The sequence below is a fragment of the Larimichthys crocea genome, chromosome XII, assembly GCF_000972845.2.
Source record: "Larimichthys crocea isolate SSNF chromosome XII, L_crocea_2.0, whole genome shotgun sequence".
Classification (NCBI taxonomy): Eukaryota; Metazoa; Chordata; class Actinopteri; family Sciaenidae; genus Larimichthys; species Larimichthys crocea.
The window spans coordinates 23,090,305-23,111,853 of record NC_040022.1 but is presented as its reverse complement, the minus strand read 5'-3'; the positions used below and the strand labels follow the sequence as shown (position 1 = coordinate 23,111,853).

The 21,549-nt window shown below is 42.0% G+C and overlaps 1 protein-coding gene across 2 annotated transcripts in view; it reads left to right on the top strand.

Moving 5' to 3' along the window:
- The first annotated feature begins 349 nt into the window (after window positions 1–349).
- The window catches only part of cyth3b (cytohesin 3b), a 35,608-nt gene continuing 14,408 nt past the window's right edge, over window positions 350–21,549 (top strand). Inside the window, exon 1 of one of the 2 annotated variants that reach the window (XM_019253235.2) lies at window positions 350–716. In XM_019253235.2, coding sequence (XP_019108780.2) covers window positions 698–716 — 19 coding nt within the window. In that variant the 5' untranslated portion in view covers window positions 350–697. Of the gene's footprint in view, window positions 717–15,038; window positions 15,302–21,549 lie in introns of those variants that run through there. The other variant, XM_027285848.1, reaches the window with a different exon arrangement.

Here is a 21,549-nt window from a genome sequence, read left to right as displayed (position 1 = left end):
GCACACAATGAGTTTCGAAAGCAAGCCTCCACACATTAAAGAATAACCTATTTAATGTAAATTGAAAACCCTTTAATCGATTCCAGTCTGTGTTGAATTAAACTGTGACGTATAATCAATGAAACATTAAAGGTATATTTGGTTGGATGTAATCTCATTATTGCCTGGAGTCACGTGATCGGTGATGACGACCCTGTGTACCGGGATTAACATCTAAAGTCACTTTTACATAAAATCCGACAAGACACTTCCTGCTGTGTCCTTCAAAATAAAAGAAACGCCTCCCTGTCACACCTTTGAGTCTTTTATTTTGAAGTCAACACCACCCTATGCTGTTATTGCTCCAGGTGCGCGTTGGTCAACTTGACGCAGCCATGTCAACTACTCTACCCGATACTAGTGGAGCGAAGGCGCATTTGGAGCGATAACGACAAGACGCAACGCGGCCACCGTGAGCGACAACACACCGCCTGCTGCCCGCCGCCGCTCCGGAGACACACCGCTCACCGGAACCGAAGGAGGACTGCCTGTGTGAGGGAGACTGCGAGGCGTAGATGGCCACAAGAAGACGGTGCCCGTGAGACAACCTGTGCACCAAATGCGTCCTGGAAATTAGGACGAGCATATTTGAATGTGAATTAGACCCTCAATCGGAAGTTTTTTTTTTTGTGAGCGATTTATTCATCAGGCTGCAATCATGGACGAGGACAACCAAGGTATGATCCATTCAGTGTGATTTGTAGCTGTTTCAGGTCAGTCATGTGCCTCTGTAGCCTCATAGAGTGTCTCCCAGTTTAATAATAATAATAATAATAATAATAATAATAATAATAATAATAATAACGGTATGGATTGTGACTTTGGCCTGTATTTTCAGTGTTTATATCAGGCACATGCAGCAACACATCTCATCTGTCCACAGTCATATTTCCAACATCAGCATTTTCTGTTCAGCAATACATGAACTACTAAATATGTGTAGGTTATGTGCAGGATGTGTTAAGGTGGAAATATTGACCTACATTCAGGGTGATGATTAAGACTCAGCAGGGCTTGAATGGATCACTGACAATACATCATCAGTGTCATATTAGCGCTGTGGCCAGGAGACCTGTGTTTGCCTTTGTCAGCTGTGGCCCAACAGGTCCCTTCTCTTACTGTCAGCCCTGAGACACAGCTTCTATTGACTCATGACAAAAGCTCAGTTTGTTTTAATGTGTTGGCACAGATGTGTCATTGCAACATCCACTCCATGTAGTTCAGCCCAGAGGTGCGTTTAGAAACTTCTAAATGACTTAGGGACAGTTTTATATGCAAACATGAGGTGAAACTGTGAAGATCAACAACAAACTGGGCTATTGAATTATTAATAGTTTACTTGTTTATTTGGTGTGATAAAAGAAATAAGCAACTTTCAACATTGTCAAATGAAACTCTGTCAGTGAATCAGCTACAGCCATGGATAGAGAGTAAAAAGTCCACCTGCCCTGCAACACAGACTCAGTCTCTGTGGTTATTTTGCGTCCCTCAGTGGTCATTTTGGGTCTCATTGTGGTCATTTTGCACCTATTTGTGGTCATTTGGGGTATCTGTGTCTCTATGTGCTTATTTTGTATTTCATTTTGCTTGTTTTGTATCACTTGGTGGTCATTTTGCATGTGCATTTATTGTCACATTGTGGTCGTATTAGGTCTCTTGGTAATTGTGCATCTCTTTGTGGTCATCCTGTGTTTCTTTTTTGTTGTTTTGTATCTCTTGGTGATAATTTTGCGTCTCTTGGTTGTCCTTCTCTCTCTCCATCTCTCTCTTTCTTGTCTCTTTTTGGGCTCTTTGGGGTCGTTTTGCACTTGATCATTTTGTTTATCTTGGTGGTCTCTTTTTGGTTCTTTGCATCTCATTGGTGGTTGTTTCATTGACTTTTAACTGTTAATATCACTTCATACAGAGGTTCTGGTCCAGGGGCCACCAGACCCGTATAGAGCTGGTCTGTTCAATAGTCGTAAATTGTCCGTCCATTATAGTAATGAGACATCTACAGTACATATCACCTTCTGACTCTGCAAGGAGGGGGCACCAGATTCCAGGGGGGCCCTCTGCCACCACTCACCGCCCCGCTGGCTTCACCGCTGATCACCCTGCAATCATAAATTGAACAAAATCACACACTCTTTGTTTTTGATTTAAACCTACAAGTAAGAAACCATTACTCATGTTGTCTCACCTCTGCATGTCAGCGGTATTCAGTCCCACGTGCTCATTGCTTGCCGTGCTGCAGGATGTGACTATTTGCAACGCATGGCATGCAGGGATAAAGCTGTCATTGTGCAGTGTGCGGCCGGTCTGGCCTCCAGCGGTGGCACATGTCAGCACAGCCCCACAGACAGACATATGGTTCTGTGATGCCAACCATGGATAGCTGACAAATGCTGGGAGCATATAAACACACACACACACACACACATGGTCACACTCGCATATATTCATGGCTGTACGCTGACACACTGACACTCACACAAATTAAATTTCTCCTTTTTACCTTATGGCACTGTTTGCAGTGAAGATAGATGGATGGATCATGACCTAGAGTGATAGGTGTGTGATTTATGCTACAGTCTGGCCTCACATCTGGAGTAAATGGTGTCCTTGATGCTGCAGAGCTTCTGGTTTGTTTAGTTTTGTTGTTTAGTTTTTTGTTGTTGGGAACATTACCCACAAAACTGGTGCTTTTTATTACAACAATTTAACACCCACACATGAGCCCACGGCAGGGGCTTGATTCTCCGGTAGAAGCAGAACAAAGTACACAATGAGCGACATGGATTTACTCAATGTGGCAGGCTGGTTGATAACTTCAATGTCTGACAAAGGGACACACACACACACTTTGCCAGGCCATAAGTCGAGTGGAGAGGGAGGACAGAGTTGAGATACCGAGGTGTCAGAAGGAGAACAGACAGCGAGGAAGGCGTGAGGATGGAAAGAACGAGCGAGAGTGAGACACTGTCGTAGTAGCAGCAGTGGTGAGATGTCTGAGAGGGAATGAGAGAGTGAGACGGGAGATGTGTGTGTGTGTGTGTGTAGATTGGATAAGGCGGAATGAAGTGCCAGAGCAAAAGTTGGAAAGCGTCCAAAGAAATATGGAGTGCCTCCAATGAAAGAGAGTGAGGACGAGTGGTGGTGGACTAGATATTCTTACTGAATCAATTCTCCAGTGTGTTACAGAGGTTTCTCCCAATGAAGATCCTTCTGTTCGGTTATAATTAACTCCGTGAACAGCGAGAGGTCTCCGGCCATCCTTAACTATCCATCAAATCAGGTCAACCTTTTGACGGGGATTCAGTTTTCATTTCTTTTCCATCTTTTTCTCTATGTTTTGAAATCTTCTCTGTGTTAGAAAAAAGAGACCTGTCACCTCACAGTTGCTGGTCGAGGTTGAAATATCAATCAGCTAGATAAACTAGATGGAATGGCATAATGTTTTGTAGACATTCGTGGTCCATGGAGGATTAACTAGTGATCTCCGGATTTGTTTTTTATCATCACCGCGTGGTTGACATTGGTGGTTACGAGTGAAATGTCCCAAAAACGACAGGCTCATAGTAGAGAAGTTTCTTTGTAAAAACTTTGATGATCCATCGAGGCCAAATTTAGCTAAAACAACAGCCTCACAGAGCTGTACACTCTTTCTCCAGTTGGATATTTTATTTTTCTGTCAGTTACTTTTCTGCAACCACTGTTGGCCGTACTGTACAAGGCTTAGAGGAAACGAGTCCATAGCAATCCATCTTGATGATGCCGATTCACTTTTCATTTCTTTTCCATCTCCACCTGCTTGAAATCTCCTCTGTGTTTGGAAAAAAAAGAGACCTATTACTGTCACCTCTCAGTTGCTGGTCCACTTTAGTCCAGACTGTAATACCTAACAGCTAGATGGAATGGCATTACATTTTGTAGACATTCATGGTCCCCAGAGGATTAATCCTTATGACTTTGGTGATCTCCTGGTGTGTTTAGTAGCATCACAATGTGGTTGACATTGGTGGTTTTGAGTGAAATGTCCCAAAAACGATAGGATGGATTGTTATAAAACGTGGTAGAGACATTAATACTTCTCTGAGGTTTCATTGTAATAACTTTGGTGATCCATCAAGGCCAAATTTACCTTTAAAACAGCCTCACAGAGCTGTTAGCATGGCATGATTCTTTATTTTCCTGTATCTACTGTTCTACTGTTATTTCTTCATGTCAGTGACTTTCTGCAACCACTGTTGGCCGTACTGTATGAGGCTCAGAGAAAACGGGCCCATAGCAATCCATCTGACACGCATGACAGTCAACAATACAATGCCTTCTGCCACAACAGTTGCTCAATGGACAATGGGCCGACAAGAGCCCACAGAGCTTTGTGACAGTGAAGCCTGTCTGACTGAGCACAGATTACTGTAGCACATTCTTGATTTGCATGACTGACTTTGACAGTCTATCAAATGTACACCTACTGATCAGATCTCTGCTTCAGCTCTGAGTGTAAGCTGCATTCACTAAGCTGTGTTCAATGCAGAGTTCATGACTGATGCCCGTATGGTATGAATCAGAGCATTTATGCTAGACACTGGCTTCACTGCACGCCTTGTGACGGGTTGCAAGTTTGGCTACACGCGGCAGTATTTACACACTGTGAAAACCAGCCATTAAAACTTGGCAGTTCAGTGTGTGAGTGTGTGTGTGAGTGTGTGGTCTGTGGGGTTATGGCACACTGCAGCCCAACTCAGGCGAGGAGAGGCACACTCGACGTGTTGGGCTTTGAGATCTCCGAGTCATTCATCTGCCGGCTTCCTGCTAGCGTTGAGGATTTTTTGTCTATGGAGTAGATTTGCAGCTGCTGTCTTTTTCCCGCAGCCCACACGCTGTCAAGTGGCTACGAGAGGAGCGTCCTGAAGTCTTCATGGAGCGTAGGAAGAAATCACGCTTTAAAAACACACACTTTTTAGTGCTATCCAGACTGAATATCTTCTCTGTGCAGGTTTGAACTCTCTTTTGAGAAGGGTCACCTGGTTGACCTGCACTGTATATATATCTATAAAGAACTGTGGCTCTCAAGAACGAGGTCGACTGTAGATGTTTACTTCAAGCCTGAGGAGGCTCTGGCAGGCAGTGAGGGTTTGTATGCAGCCTGTGTGACGGTGAAGGACCTGTGGGCTCTGCAGGATGTTAGGGAGCACCAGATAGATGGTGCAGGAGAGGCTCAAAACTCTACAAAGTTATAACTCCACAAAAAGTGTGGTGACATACAGTAGAGGGTAATTAGTGTGAAAATACCACGGTTTTAGTGTGGAGTCTGCCGCATCCAGTGTTTGAAATGTTCTTGAAAGTTCAGGGAAGTTCGGGAGTTTGAGGACCATGTAGCAGCAAATAACAAAACTTTACACTACTCTAGGAAATGTAGGAATACATGGCCTATCTTGTGCAACCAGTGAGTGTTCATGGGCCTAAAACTGAGACCTGAATCTGGCCCAAACCCACATCTTTAAGACCTGACCCTATTGAATCCATCTGGAATTGGCAAATTTGAGACCAAACCAAAGCTATATTTTTGCTTTATTTTATCCTGGGCTGAATCCATTAATTGATTGACAGGAATTATAATGGTTTGTGATTAATGTTTTGTTATTTGTCAGGCACAAATGCCAGATGTTTGCTGGTTTAAGCCTCTGAAATGTGATGATTTACTGCGTTTTTGTTTTACAACATTGGAAAATGAAAATCTTTTGGTTTTGGACTACAAGTTGAAGATGTCACCATTGGCTATATGAAATTGCGATGGACATTTAACAGTAATCGAAAGAATTCTCAATATTGAAAATATGACTGACCGTTAGCTTGCCACACATTTCTACATTTCAAGTCAAGTCATTTCAAGTTTGGGTCTCTGGAATTGAACCCTGATTCTCCGTTACCCGTGGTCGACATGGTAGGCACAGAAAGTACCATCGAAAGTTGAGAAGGCAGACATTCGAATTAGACATCGCCGGCCTGATGGCCAGCAATCGGCTCAAGGTTATCTAGAATCCAGTCTTTGTGCTAAGCTAAGATAATTGGCTGGTGATTTTAGCATATATTTTCATATTTGCCGTACAGACATGAGAGTGGTGTCAATCTTCTTGTCTAACTCTTGGTAAGACAGCGATATAGTGCATTTCCCGAAACGTCAAAATGTTTTTGCTCTGTTAATCTTGTCAAATGGAATGGTTTTCATGTGTGTGTGGGAGCTGTGTGTTTTGTTTTGTCTGTCTGTTATGACCGCCCTCACACACTCACCATGCACCAGCAGTCCAGCTCACCACGGCTCAGTAACCACTTTGAGAGGCTGATGGGGAGATAGCAAAGACTTCTGGCTTCTGTATGTGGCTCAACATTACTCTATAGACTAAAGTCTGTGTGCGTGTTTCATCTTTGACAAAAAGGTCAGCGAACACAGAGGGCCATTGTTGAGTTTGGCCTCCCAGACTATCAGATAGCACATTAAACTTACCCATGACATCTCCTTAGTGGTTTAAGTTGGACTCAACAGACATTATACCCCATATGGAAGTCAGCTTTCTGGATTTGGACTTCTACAGTACTTGCATGAATAAAAGTTGAAAGTGCTTCTGCTCTGTTTTCTCTGCCTTTAAAAAATGGGTTTGAAGTCCTTTTATAAATGGCTGTGACGCTGATGGCAAGACTTAATTTTCGTCTGGGGCAGAGAGGAGGAAAAGCACACAGCGTTTTTTTTAAAGTATCCAGTTTCCTCCTCATCTAATAGGCAGCGCTGTGCAAGTAAAGCTCTACCGTCTAACAGAGTCACAGATTGGGATCTGTCCTTGTTGAATTAAGACCATCATGGGGCTCGTGGAGGGGAGATGTGAGACAAATCGAGCTATTTTTCCCCTCTTTAGAAAGAAAAATCAGAGCGTGCTCGAGGTCCCAGGAGTCTGAAGTCATGTGTTGAAGTGAATTTCAGGCAAAGAACGTCCTGCTCCACTTGGGCTTTTGTGGGAGTCTGGGATCAAGGCTTCCACCAAATGTGTGTGTGTGTGCGTTGTTCAGGTCCGTCGGAAAGGAAAAGAGAGAACAGGCCGAGCAGAGTGGACAGGAAAAGGGAGGGTTGGAACAATTATGTAAGATTGTTTGACCTGCTGAAGATGCAGGAAAAAGGTGTATCCCCCTCTGACTGCCAGTACATCCAGTGCTTCACACTCTCGCCTCGCTTACAGCATCTTTATACAACTGTGATTTTATAACACAGACGGACAGATGTGTCAATAGATTCTGCTTCAACAGATCCTGCCAAACTACATCTGTTTTTTTTACTTAATTAAATGATTACAGGTGCATCTCAGTAAATTAGAATATCATGGAAAAGATCATTAATTTCAATAATTGAACTCAAAAAGTGAAACTTATATTATTATATAATTCATGACGCACAGAGTGCAATATTTCAAGCATTTATTTCTTTTAATTTTGATGATTATGCTCACAGCAGTACTTGGCACCTGTTTGTGATTTTTGTGATTGTTAAGTGATGATTTATGCTTTTACCTCTTTATGGAGAAATTTTGACACCCACCTCCTCTGCTGGTGGTTGAACTTTTAATTTGTGGCACTTCGTTTTAGTTTTTTTTAGGACTGCACGACTTATCTAAGAAATAATAGGAATATTGGGAAGGGAACATTTCCTTTGAGCTTTACACCACTTTCAAGCAAGCAAGACGCAAAACCTCTGTCAGATATCTTCCATGTATTTTCCTCAGTGTCCCTTAGATACATCACATCACAGTTATTTGTAATGGTACATCTTATAATGTCTTTTATGATTGCATTTATATTGCTATTTAGTTTAGTGAAACTCCAGAATATCCAGTGGTTTCTGTCAGTTTATGATTCAAATCATTAGTCGACATATTAAGCCTGGTGGCTGTAGATAATATATTTGTCATAGGTGAGGTGTATTGAAGGAAAACATAAGTAAGAATGCTAATTTTAGAAGCAGTATTGAGAAGCAGGAACCATTCATCCACTTCCTTACGCTTATCTGGGGTCGGGTCACGGTGGCAGCAGGTTTAGCAGGGCGTTCCAGGGTCTGCCACAGGGTCTCCTCTTTGTTGGACGTGCCCTAAACACCTCCAAAGGAGGTAATCAGCTGTCTGAACCACCTCAGCTGGCTCCTTTTGCTTCTACTCCGAGCTCCTGACTCTATCTTTAAAGCTGAACCTGGCCACCCGGCAGAGGAAGCTCATTTCGGCTGTTAATATCTCATTCTTTCCGTCACTACCCGAAGCTCATGACCATAGATAAGGGTTGGAACGTAGCAGGAACCATGACAACGTAAAATTCAAGTGTTCTGATTGAGGCCCACAAAACACCCTGTATTCACCATCCACTATACTGTGTGTGTGGGTACAGCATCTGGCCATCCTCCAGCCCCTTTACAGCCCTCTTGTTTTCCCCATGGGGCTCATGGCACTGCCACTCCAATGCCAGCCCTGCTTTTAAGAAGGGATTTGTAACACTCCGTGTCTTTCTCCGGGGGGGTCAATGTGTCAAACTGTGTTAAACTACTACTACAGCACATCCTCAGTTTTTTTTTTCTGCAAAACTGGCATATTTCCACCCCTTACCCTCCACTCTCTCTTTTTTTTTGATGCTGCCGCATCATGCAAAATTCATCCTTCTTTCATAAGGAGGAGAGGATGAGCTGTGACTGTGCCGCCGGTGCTGTTAAGATGGCTGAGGTGGTTGTCGCAGTCGCAGTCTCTCCTTTTCCACGTTCCCCATCATCGGCTTGGTGCGTTTCAGAATGACAGCGGCGCTCCACTTGTCACCGAGAAAGGCTACAAGCAGCGCAGCAGGATGACCATGTGACATGACCTGTCAGCGTGTATATACACATCTGTGTGTGTGTGTGTGTGTGACGGTGTGTTTGTACAGTGAGTCGGTTTGTTTATGTTATGTAGAGCGAGAGAGAGAGAGATGGAGGTGAAGACATGCAGCAGAAGACGGATGCTGCATTTGGCTTCACAAAGTAGGTTAGTGGTGCAAGGCACAGCCCAGCTGTGTATACCTCGTGCTTCTATACTTCCACCATTCACTTGTGGAGGCGCGTGTGTGTGTGTTTATATATATATATAGCTGTGCATCTCTTTATATGGTGTGCACACAGAGGATTAAGCTGCAAGCCCTCTCCATGCGTAGACAAATGGAGGAGATCAAGTGGGAAGGGATATGGATGACAGTTAGTGGATTAGAGGTCAGGGGCGCTTGGGCCGCTTGCTGTCAATTCCCCACTGGAGTTAAACGCGCACACACACTCATACACAGTGTATATAAACAGGATTCAATCATGACAAAGAGGGAGATACCCTGCATTGTGTTTTCTATTCCTGACACCGGTGTGTCATGTGGTTCATAGTACGGTGTGTCTGCAGGATATTCTCCTCTTCACTCTCGCACACTCTGGTCCTTTTTAATTGTTTAAAGAGATCAGAGGACGGCTATTGTTGGCGGCTGTGAAATAAAATGAACGGCCTCGTCCAAGCAGGTCAGGGCGACAGACTCAAGAATAGCCCGCAAGGGCAGCGATAACCGGGGACGATGCCAGCTCAACTCATGAGGTGCTTTCACACCCAGCAGCACACACTTTCTCTTCTTGTGCACATCCTCATAACTCATGATGCATCAATGTCACAGATGATGATCGAGTGTGATTGATAATCTGGTGTGGCTTTGAGTGGGTCACGACCACTCTAACACACACATGAAGTGGCCCGAGGGTATCTCAGAGGGCGACTGATTTACAGTGGCTCTCGGGCACAGGTTCCTTCACACGTGTGTTTAATCTCTTCGTTGACCTCTGTCATGCCGAGTTTCCGTCATGCAGTGAGCACATGCACGACAGCTAACCTCAAGCTCTTGATAATGTAACGCGATGCAAAATGCTCCGTCGGTGGACTTCACCTGAACCAAAGCAAAAGTTATTATCCTTCTTCCCTCGGGGGAAATGTCAGTCAGTGATATTGAAAACATCGACAGCTCTCAGGAGAATTCTGTGTATCGTGCCTGCAAGCTGTCAGGAGGCCATACATGTGCTCAGTTTCATGGTAAAACGTTATCCTTTCAGCACTTTCCACTCCCTACCGGAGTCTTACAGGAAGAGGAAACCAATCTGCTATTTTTCAGTTAGATGAGAACAGTCGATATTCAAATGTGGGGACACGGAAAGCTCTAAAAGTTTTATGTAATTTTATCTGAAGAGGAAGTACGCTATACGTCACTATTTTCATATCTCTGTCACATCAGATTTTTCTCCCGTGTTCTCCCTGTGTAACTCCCGTTAGCTGCAGGCTATAAGGGTGTAAGTATACGGGATTATACAAAGAATTTCATGTTGTAATTTTTTAATGAATCACCTAAACACCTCCTAGCACGACAGCATGCAGTAACAAGAAGGTTTGTAAACACACGGATTACCAAGTCAGTTGTTTCAAATTAATTAAGCTTGTTTTTTGGTGACCTTAAACCTACGATAACTGAATTGACCTTTTAGGTTTAACAGTTGCTGCAGTTACGGAACAGCATTATCATTCATGAGGAGTCGTGTTTCTGGCAATCTGATGAATGTAAGTCCTTCTCTTTAGCTCTGGTTTCTACCAACTCCTCCTTGAGAAACTTCAGCTGCTAAATGTTTCACTATGTTCAGCAGCTAGTTGCGTGTTTTGTGCATACTGCAATCAAAAATAATGATATGAGAGTAAACCAGTACAGTAAAGTTGTGACCGGACAGCCGAACAATGAGCTAAAATCGAGGGGAGATGCATATTCAGGTGATAATTCTCTATAAGTTCATCATTATGAGCGACCCCTTTCACAGGGTTATAATGGTGATATATTGTTTTTATAAAAATATTGATAATAGCTTTAGGGGGTGGTGACATTGCATTATTTGGCTGATTATTGACCCATGCCAAATTGATTTCAGGCACCAAACTCTAAAATAACTGCATATTGATTGAGTATTGATGCAATTTCATTCATATTTCCATGGGGAAGGTTCGTCAACTTTGTCTTGATCATTCACTTTACAAATGCATCACCTTTATCTCCTTTAAAATTATCTAATTTGCAACCATGCAGGTGACTTTTATTAGCAACATAATGAGGAAATGTTGTTATTGAAGACCTGTTTTGGAATGCAGGATGTGAAGCTTGACGTTTGCTGTCAAAGTCATGTGCTTTGTACGCACCACCATCCATCCTAAACACTTCCCTGCAATGGCAGTATTTAATTTTTTGGAGACAGGGTTGAATGAATTTAACTATCAGTGCCACAAGGACTCTTTTGACAAGGTCATCCTAGATGTTTATCCGACTTTCATCTATGTCTGCCGGATAAACAAGAGTTGAGTGGAAATGATGCAAGAATCAGAAGTGTGTAATCAAGTGCTCAACTTGTGAGATTTAAGATGAAAAGCTAAATAAAGGGCGTCTCTGTGCAGAGGCTTATAATCTGGAAAACCCGTTTACACGGAACCTGGGAAATAGTGATGGTCTGACCTGAACCACCCACATATTTTATGCAATAAAGAAATCCTGGCTCGGGTTTTAACTCTGTTATGAACTCTTTCCTCCTCCTCATCCGCCTCCTCTCCTTCCTGCTGTCTTGGAATAATAAAAGCAGAAATGGACTTCTAATTGGCAGCTGGATCGTCTCTTCAACTTTCTCTCTCTGTCTTGTCCAGATTTAAGGTCTTAACCCAATATAAACAGTCTGTGCTGCTGCCTTCTCTGTAGTTTTGTCTGTCGGTCACGTGCAAGTTCTGTTTGTCTGCTCAGGACCTCCATACCAGACTGTAGGCAGTCGAGACACTACAGATATTTCCTGTTTGGGGGTCCTGCTAAGTGTTTCTGGAGGCCTCACAGCTGAGCAGCCTGGTTTACTCACCTAATATATTCCTTAAATTAGAGGCTACATCTAAAGCTACATGTGGTTTAAATGGGACTACATACTATAACAAAGAAGCCAACATAACTGACAGCTAATCTCCGCTTCCCGTTAGTTACTGTTGCTAAGGCTGCAATAGTTATAAAGAATCTTCTTAATTTTCAAAAAAATCGATTCTTAGAAAATTAAAGACTGGAGCAGGCTTCTCATTTGTAACAAGGATTGAATTTGTCGCCTGAAATGACAATATATGATATATTTGATTAACTGTTAGCTGGCTAACTAAGCTAACGTGACGGCGACGCTAACGTAACAGCCATGCTAACGTAATGGCCATGCTAACGTAACGGCCACGCTAACGTAACGGCCATGCTAACGTAATGGCCACACTAATGCAATGGCCACGCTAACGTAACGGCCCCAGATCCAATACAGGAGAATATAGCAGCTAACGTTAGCCTGCTATCAACCAGGGCCAACTCGCACATTAAAACAACACAGCTGATGTGCTAACCATTACTTTAACATGCTATTTAATCCATTATTTAGACTTTTGCTTGTAGTTTTTGTATTAGAAGAGGAAAAAAAGACATCATCCAAACTCTATATTGCTCTACGTGCGTGCCTAGTTGTTAGCTATGATTACTGAGGCGTTCATTGTTTGGATGAAACAATGACCACCTGTCACAGTTTTGAATCTATTATCTTGGGTTGGCACCAGTTTAGAAACCACAGATTTAAACGCTAACTTTAATTGTGATGTTGTCAGGCTCATTATCTTCTACTCGGCATCCAAAAGAAATGTAATAGTGTTGTATACTACCTTATCGAGCAATCTGGCTGTCCTGTGATCAGCCGTGCATGCTGGTGGAGAAAGGTGACATTGCGAGCGTGGCTGTCATTTCTACAGACCTGACATTACACCCAGTGAATAGGAAAAGTCTTTAGGGTTTAGTTTGGCCGCCTCAGTTGGTGTAATACTGTGTAACAGCTGCATCCGTGGTACATTAGGAAAGATCTTGTCTAGACCAAGTGTGAGATTATAGAGCATTAGGTATAACAAAACAAAGCAGCAGTAAGGTTAATCTCAAACATACCTAACTATCGCTGTCCACCTACAGGTTGTGTATTGTCAAAATCATCATATCCATCATCTTCTCATAATTTCTTGCTCCCTGTTTAAGGCAAGAGTCTGAGCCAGACAGAGACTGGGTGATAAGATAAGAAAAGGTCTGAGTTTCTGCAGCCGACAGATGGTGGACTGACAGACGGGCTGAACGTTTATCAGTTGCAAAACTGTGAAAGAAAACTAAAAAAATATATATGCATTTAAAAAAAATAATCGTGCTGTAGAGGAAATGACGTGTGAAGTAAGATCAACAGTCACAATAAAAGACCCTCTGTGCTCATAGTCATGCTTATAATTGAGCTAGAAGATAAAGAACAAGAGGGGCCTGCTGCCAAAACCACTCCACTAATCTGTATGTGGATTGAGACATATGATGGCCCCAAAATAAACCAATCAGAGACTGTTTTTCAAATCCAAAGGGAAGAGGAAGCATTTCTTTCAGAGTGAAATTTGGCAAACGCAGTATTTGTTCATGAATAACTGACTCGAGACTTGTGGGTTCGATGAAGAGAGACTGTCCCGCTTCAAGGGACTGTGTCATAGTCTTAGAGGCTTTGAAGAATCAAACGGCCATGTTGTGTTTGATGTAACCTCTGATTTTTTTTGTTGTAATCTAATTTTCATAAAGGGAATGTTGTGGACTTCTCTTCTGAGACGAGAGCTAACAACAAGTGACTGCTGCGGCGGACTTTAAAAACATCCAGTAATTTCTCTAAGGCGAACAAACTGCAGAAAGACCTTTTTTCTGCATTTGACAGGCATTTGTTTTGGGACACTGTGTGACAAAAGTTCACATATAATATGGGTTACTTCAAAATAACATGAGACTTAGGTGTCCTGTATCAGATATTTTCCAACAGGTGTTGCATCCAAGGACAACAATGTGGTTTTCACATCAGATGTGTTCAGACTCAGCAGCTTTAGTCCTTCTCGAAGAGACACGTAGGAGGTTGTTGATGGTGTATGTTGGTCATCCAACAATTTGGTCCAAATGGACATTTTTTGGAGCAGTTATGCTTCGTGCTTTGAGGATAAAATCTACTGACTGTAGCGCCACCAGAAGATCAAATTTTCCCTTCCCCGCTTATCCAGGACTCGCACAAAATTTTGTACGGATATTTCACAGATGATGAATCCTAATTTTGACGAAGCAGAATAGGCTTCTGTATAACAATAAATCTTACGTTAGCTGAGCTAATGCTGCAGTGTAGTAAAGAAGTTTCACAGAACAGTTACTGGCTGGTTGATAAATTCGACATTTGTTTTACTGATGAAATAAAGACGTAAATCACGATTTCTTTTATTTATGTGTGTGTGAATTTAAGCCAGCATTATCAGCTAAAGTTGTTGTCAGGCTTTATTAATGTGAAGGAAGAACTTCTGTGAAAGAAGGACCATAACGGATTAGACGGTTTTGGAAGATCCGTGTTCCTTTTGTTATTAGATCATATACAATGAAGTCGTCTTCTTCTTTAACTTATACTATAGATTATGTCGTTTGATGAGTGGGTGGAGTAAAAGAACACAGTCATAGATAAAGATGCACTTTTATGTAAAAGTGAAAGTGGACAGTAACCTAAGCACTCTGGACTGGAGAGGCTGCTACTTCAACCTAATAAAAGTTGTAGCTGGTGCTCTTAAGGTGAGTGGATTGTATTTAAAACAAATGCACCCTGCTGCACCCTCAACTTAGATTATTATCATCATAATAAATACCTAGAAGCCTTTACAAAGCTGGAGATGGGCCTTGAGGCGGTTTGATTTCTTTATTAGGATAGCAGATGTTGGAGTGTCCTCCAGGTGAAATGTGAAAAGAAGCTGACGTGTCTGTCTGAAGTGGAAGTGAAAGAGAAGGAGATGTATAGAGATCTGGTTAGACCAGTCTGGGCGGTTGCAGAAGGAGGAATGTGTTTCCATACCACGACTGTCATCTGTCAAGACTGTCAAGAGGCTACCTGTGTGTTTGTGTCAGCACACTTGACAGCCGTGAGTAGGAGTAATGCCGGCGGGGGAAAAACAATTACTACACACCTACCAGCCACTATTTCAGCTTACACAAGCGGGAAACAAGCTGCTAAAAGAACCGTGGCGCTCTTACAGCCACAGTACTGACCATCATAAGGGCACACACACCTCTGCTGATGCTATGTCAGTCATCATGGGAACTCGAGAGAGGAAAAGACCACATGGTATGTATTTTATTCATCCTTGTCAACAGGTTTTGTTGAATAATTTTCACCTGCAGGACAGAGTTAAAACACTAGAAACCCCTTTGGGGTTTTGTTTCACTGACTGACACACTTACCTGGCTTTCTTACATCATCCTTAATTCAGCAGGGTTGCACATATTCGCAGCAGACACACCACAATCTAGAGTTGCGAACTTGTGTAAGTGCTTCCTAATAAGCTTGTGGTGGGAACGGCCTCTGCCCTCCTCGTGTTTACGGAGTTGCTATTGTTACAGGAAGACTAGCCAAACCGCCCTAATCATGGCAGACATCCCCTCCATTGTTCCACTGCAAGCCTGGTGAAAATCAGGAAGTCACTGGCTCTGTCTGGCATCATTTTGAGTACTTTGTTGAGTTTTTGTGTTGTATTTTAATATTATTGCTTGTCTTCTGGGTTTGATTTCAGATTTGAGTTTAGCTCGCTATTAGTCCTGATTTAAAAGCTAAATTGGTTGTCAGTGACTAAGTTTCGGGGGACCTCTGGAAACCAACTTCCCACAGGGCTGCTGTCAAAAGATTCATTTTTAAGTATAGCAAGCTTCTTTTAATATTACCGGAGGACCATTTTACATGTTGTGGCGGCTGTATTTTTTCCTGAGATATAAATAAATCCGGACACAGCTGCAGCACAGACATACCATATTTCTCAGCCATCTGCAGACCCATGTTCTTATTTCTTTATCCATGTTTTCCGTTAGTAGAATTGCACAAAATAATGCTGCTTTTCTATTTTCTATCAACATTTTTGAGAGTTGTTTGAATCAAACTTATTGGACCTATCGATGGACAGATTTTGGGTTCTGCATTTATTCTCGGTGTGAACGTTGAGGACCAGTTGATCAAAGTGTAACGCATAGACGTTATACAACAAAATGTACAGCGTCCTCGAAGATGGAAGCCCTAAGTAGTCATGCATTCATACATTTTATTTCCACCATTTTCATGTAATAACAAGTTAATTTTTTCTTTTTGTTTTCTTGAAATCTTGAGTTATTTATGTCATTATCTAGAAATAAACGCTGTATCCCGAGGTAACAGGCTAATATTCTCGCGATCTTGAGATAACAACACTTTGCTTTTCCGGGATAATGACACAATTAATTTGAGATCTCAAGATAACAAATCAAATATGATAGGCCTGAGATTTCCATCACATGTGACCATGCCGTGCTGACTTGATGCTAAATGATGGATGTGACGATCGATGTACTCCTCCTAGTCCTTTTGAAACGGCTACACCGAATGATGTTTCCTGCCATTGATTTAATATACTAGACTATCCTTTGGTTTTCTCAAAGTTTCGCGAAGTTTCGCTATGTCAAGACCTCGAGAAATCACGAGAAAACGTGGAAATAAAATATATGAGTGCATGACTGCTTAGGGCTTCCGTACTCAATTCCCAGCTCACAACTGGACTCAAACCCTCTCTGATGAATTATGGTCTCTCATACTAGTTTGAGGAAACATCATCCAGTACAACGGGTGTATCAGTATGCAAAATCATCCTCTAGTCTGTCCTTTCGTGCCAAGGGTATTGGAAAGGCATGACTGTGAAAGCCGTTTAGTCATTTGACTTTGTGGTCTGCCAGTAAAAGGTGTGTCCATCACGTGAATCACATCCCGATCTCTCTCAAGTATCTCCCGAAGCATCAGACAGTGAACTGTCTCAGGTCTGAGGTCTTCCTGTCTGGACTGTGCTGGAATGAGAAGCAGGGCCGTGATGTATTATTCAAGACCCTGAGTAGTTTTCATCAGTTGATTGAAGTCTAAAGAGTTCATCCACAGTTCTGTCATGTGGTCAGAGCTGCTACTGACTTAAAAATAAATATTGATTACAGTAAGATAGCGATCGCTCCAACAAACAGCACCATTGAGATTATATAACTGCAGCATGAGAAGACCCGGAACACAGCCTCTGTTATCAGTGGCATGATTTATTTGCATGTGATCTGTTTTCCTCTTTGTGACCCCGATGACTGTCTAATGCAGGGCAAGTCATAAGTTACACTTATAATAGAGTCATGAGGTTTTACCACTAATGATAGCTAATTATATATCAACAATGATACCCGGATACTGCGAGGCACAAGAGTGATTCATTTGTTCAAGTTTGCTTATGTTACAATATATTATAAATACTTATAACTTGCAATATTTAAAAGTTATCCCCTGACAAAAATGTCCAAAAATAACCCCATACATAGCGTTTCCTGTTGCTGCGTCACAATAAAAGCTACTCTGTGGACAGCGATTAGTCGATCAATTCAACCAAAATATGAGCCGAATAAGCTGAATTAGCACTGTGGCATCACAACAAGAAGCTTCCCGGGACATTTCTGTGTGGAGTTTGCATGTTCTCTTCATGTCTGCGTCCAAAGTCCAAAGACATGCAGGTTAATTGGCGTCCATGTCTCTGTGATGAACTGGCGACTTGTCCACGGTGTACCCTACCTTTCTACCCAATATCCAAGCTTGGATCAACTCCAGCCCCACCGTGACCCTGATGAGGATACGGGGTTACATTTTAATGAGTTTTATTACATTATTATTTTACTATTATACATTTTTTTTTTTAATTCATTTTTAACCTGCCAGTGTTTCCTCACTGCAAGATGATGAGATGGTGCTTTCTCACTTTGTATATAGCACTATAGTGTATAGTATGTATATCTTAGCAGCACAGTGGCAGTTTCTCATGCATGCTTTAAGACTGGTGGGGCAAGTTTGAATTATTATGATGATGTATTGATTATTACCGGAACTGCAGCATAATTCAGAAAGGCTTGAGTGGTGTTGCATTAGTAATCTATGTGGCCGTGCCTAGAGGGTAAAAGTGAGGTGTTAGTTTGTAACCTGATATGGATTTATTTTCAGGACTCCTTCTCTCACACACATAAACACACACTCACAGATTCCTAAACTTTTATGCATTATGAATGAGATGTCCTGCCTGTCTCGCCTGTACAGTAGTATTAGTCCTCACAATGATATTGAATTACTCGTTTTCCACATGCAACAACACGCGCCCAGCGGGGGAATTGTTACCCAAAACAGAGTCTGTCTCCTCAGACAATCTGGCCCTTTCTCCGGTCCAGGCAAGCTCTTTCAGCCAGAGTAGGAGGGATGGAGGACGTTTTTGTGCATTACAGACGTAGGTTGCCTGCAGGGTCTCTTTGCTCCACAATTACTGCTTTATGAGGCTGTTTAACTGAAGCCAGAGAAAGACAGCGATGGGGGCAGAGAGTGTGAAGATGTCTGCTGTGCTGGTATCTGTTCTTACATCACTCACAGTGAAGAAAGAAACTCACCCTTTCTTTGCTGTTTGGCACTGAGAGCATCTTTTTGTGTCTTTGTTTCTTTCTCACGCAGACGTTTTCTTTCAAACTTTGTTCCTCTTTTTATCCACTTTAACCCCGCAGACCTGTCACTTTGTCTCCCTTATTACAAACTCATGTTTGACAGACAGGTGAAAGCTAACAAAGAACTTTATTAAAAATGTTAAGATGCTACGGTTCCCTAAAAGTCACAAAAACGTCACTTGTTACGTGTGTGCATAAAGCTTGCACATGTTCTGACTGAACAGTCTCACCTCCAGGTCCATTTAGTAGCCGTTCTGGGGCTTTCCATCATATTACACATAAGTTTTGTTGTTTTATTAACTTACTACTTTGAGTTTTAACTTTTAAAGGAATAGTTTGACTTTTTGGGATATAAGCTTATTTGCTTTCCTGCTTAGATTTAGATGAGAAGATTGATGCCGCTCTCATTTCAGGTGGTTTGCTTAGCAAACATATAGAGGTATACAGATGAGATAAGATAGACTTTATTAATCCCATACTGGGGAAGTTCACGTGTTACCACAGCTCACAATATTCAAGGTGGATAAGAGAAATACTCATAAATAGGGACACACTGGTTAAGAAGGCTCGCCATGTACAAAGGTCCTTCCTGCAGTGACCCAGTTCTGACTCCGGCCTGTGGTCCACGGACGTTTCCTATGCTGTGTGTCGTCCACTCTCTGTAGCCTCTTAGCACCAATAGCTCCTTCATCCTATTGGTTTGTACTGTTTTTTCTGCTTGTGGCGCTTAGATCCAACAGAAGTGTTCAGAGCTACTGTCACCGGCTGCTTTATTTGCTTTTATTTTTGATAGTTAGATGAGAAGATTGATGCCTCTCTTGTGTCCGTATGATGAATATGTAGTTGCCAACCAGCACCCCTTGAAGCTTGCTAATTAACACGTATCTATAAGTGTAAAAATGATAAATTGTGTGATGTGTTATGGAAGTTTATGTGCCCAACATTAGACATTAGTTTACACACACAATCCCATCAACCTCTCTACATCTTTTATTACGTTTACAATGAATAATATTAATAATTTAATTAAATCAGCAGCAGCTGCTGTTTTAATGCCATTAAGGGCATTTATAATTAAAAATTTTCCTCATTGCAGTCAAACCAGTAAAATAACCTACTTTTGATATCTTGGCAAATTAAGGGTGAGTCATCATTCAGCTGCACAATGCTCAGTGGACACGGTATTTATACCCCATTAGCATCTAACCCACATTTCTATGATCGTCTAAAACGTGTTTTTTTAAATGTAACACTCTGTTTCTCTCTCTCTTCAGCCTTACTCGTTTTGTTTCTTGGTAAAAGTGTGTTTGAAGGAGAGGTGATCACACAGTTAAAAAGAGCCATCTACACCCATCTGGGTCTCTGCTCTCTTGACTGGCTGCTCGCCTGTGATAACACGAGCTCTAAGCCCTCAGAACATAAGAACCTAATGGTCCATGCTGCCTCTGTCACTTTGTCTCACAGAGCAAGACAGAGGAGAGAGATGGATGAGTTTAAAACAGTGTGAGAAAGAGAGGAAGCGATTGAGTAGATAGATGAAGAGGAGAGGGAATAACTTTTCTTTTCCTTTTTCCATTATTTACAGTCAGTGGGGGAAACAACGGCAGAAAAAAAAGCTGCTTAGCGGTATGATTCAGTTGGGGGATTTGAATCTGCTCTAACCCCCCACTTCAAGCACTACGAGTGGAGGCGGACAAAGAGGGAGATAGAGGGGTGTGTGTGCATATATATATATGTGTGTGTGTGTGTGTGTGTGTGTAGCATAGGAGAAGCACAATCTGGTATAGCTCCATGTGAAAATGACCTACTTCCTGTCAGCCCACTCTCGAATGGATTGCTGTTTTCTGATGTGTGGAGGAGAGAGGGGGAGGTCCTCCAAGGGGTCTGGGGGGAAGAAGTTGACGTGGCACGGTTAAATGAAGGATAAGTAGGTGGCTCAGAGAGACCCATAGTGTAGAATAAAATAAATATGTGTCTGTGTGTGATGTGTAAATTCTGTATGCGTAGCATGTATATAACGTGTACCCACCTGTGTATACAGCGCTTGTGTGCTCATGCAGTAAAACGTGCGTGCTGCGTGATGTGCAGCTCTGTCTCTATAGTGTTAATTACCCCAAATGAAGGCTCAATGAGAGTTATCAGAAAGCCAATATTTGAGGGGAGGCCTCGCCAGATGCTCAGTGGTCGATGTGTGTGTGTGTGTGTGTGAGTGTGTTAAAAGCACTGGATGTTATTTATGGATGTGATCTGCTTTTCAACAGGGACGTTTCTGCGGGTTTAATTTGGTTTGAAAGAAAATTCTCATGAGAAACTTCCTCCCCATGTGGGTTTACTATAATCTACTTCTAACACCTGCTCCATATTTTGAGTGCATTACACTGTATGTACTGTAAAATACTGTATGAAGGGAAGGTGGTGCCTACAGTATATGCACACACACACACATATATATATATATATATATACTGTAAACATGTCTACAAATACGTATGCTCTTGAGCCCCAGTCTCTTTTTTTATGGCCTCTGCATCTGAAAATGACCTAAAACGAATAGAGTATATCTCTGCAACTATCTTTTTGTCAACATCTATTTGAATAATTTTGGTGTCATAATAAAGGGGAACACTTGTGACATTTGTTCAGATGTGTAAGTATCAGTATGTATGTCACTGCCTCAGAATAAATTAAGATGGCACACAGCATAAATGAAAGATTTAATTTAAGCCCGATAAAAATTCACACTCGATGAAATGTGGTGACGCTATACAGATTTCGATATTTTATAATTAATTTGCTTGGTGTTGGAGTTGTTTTTGGTGTATGTAAATATGACTTATATGTGCTTGTAGC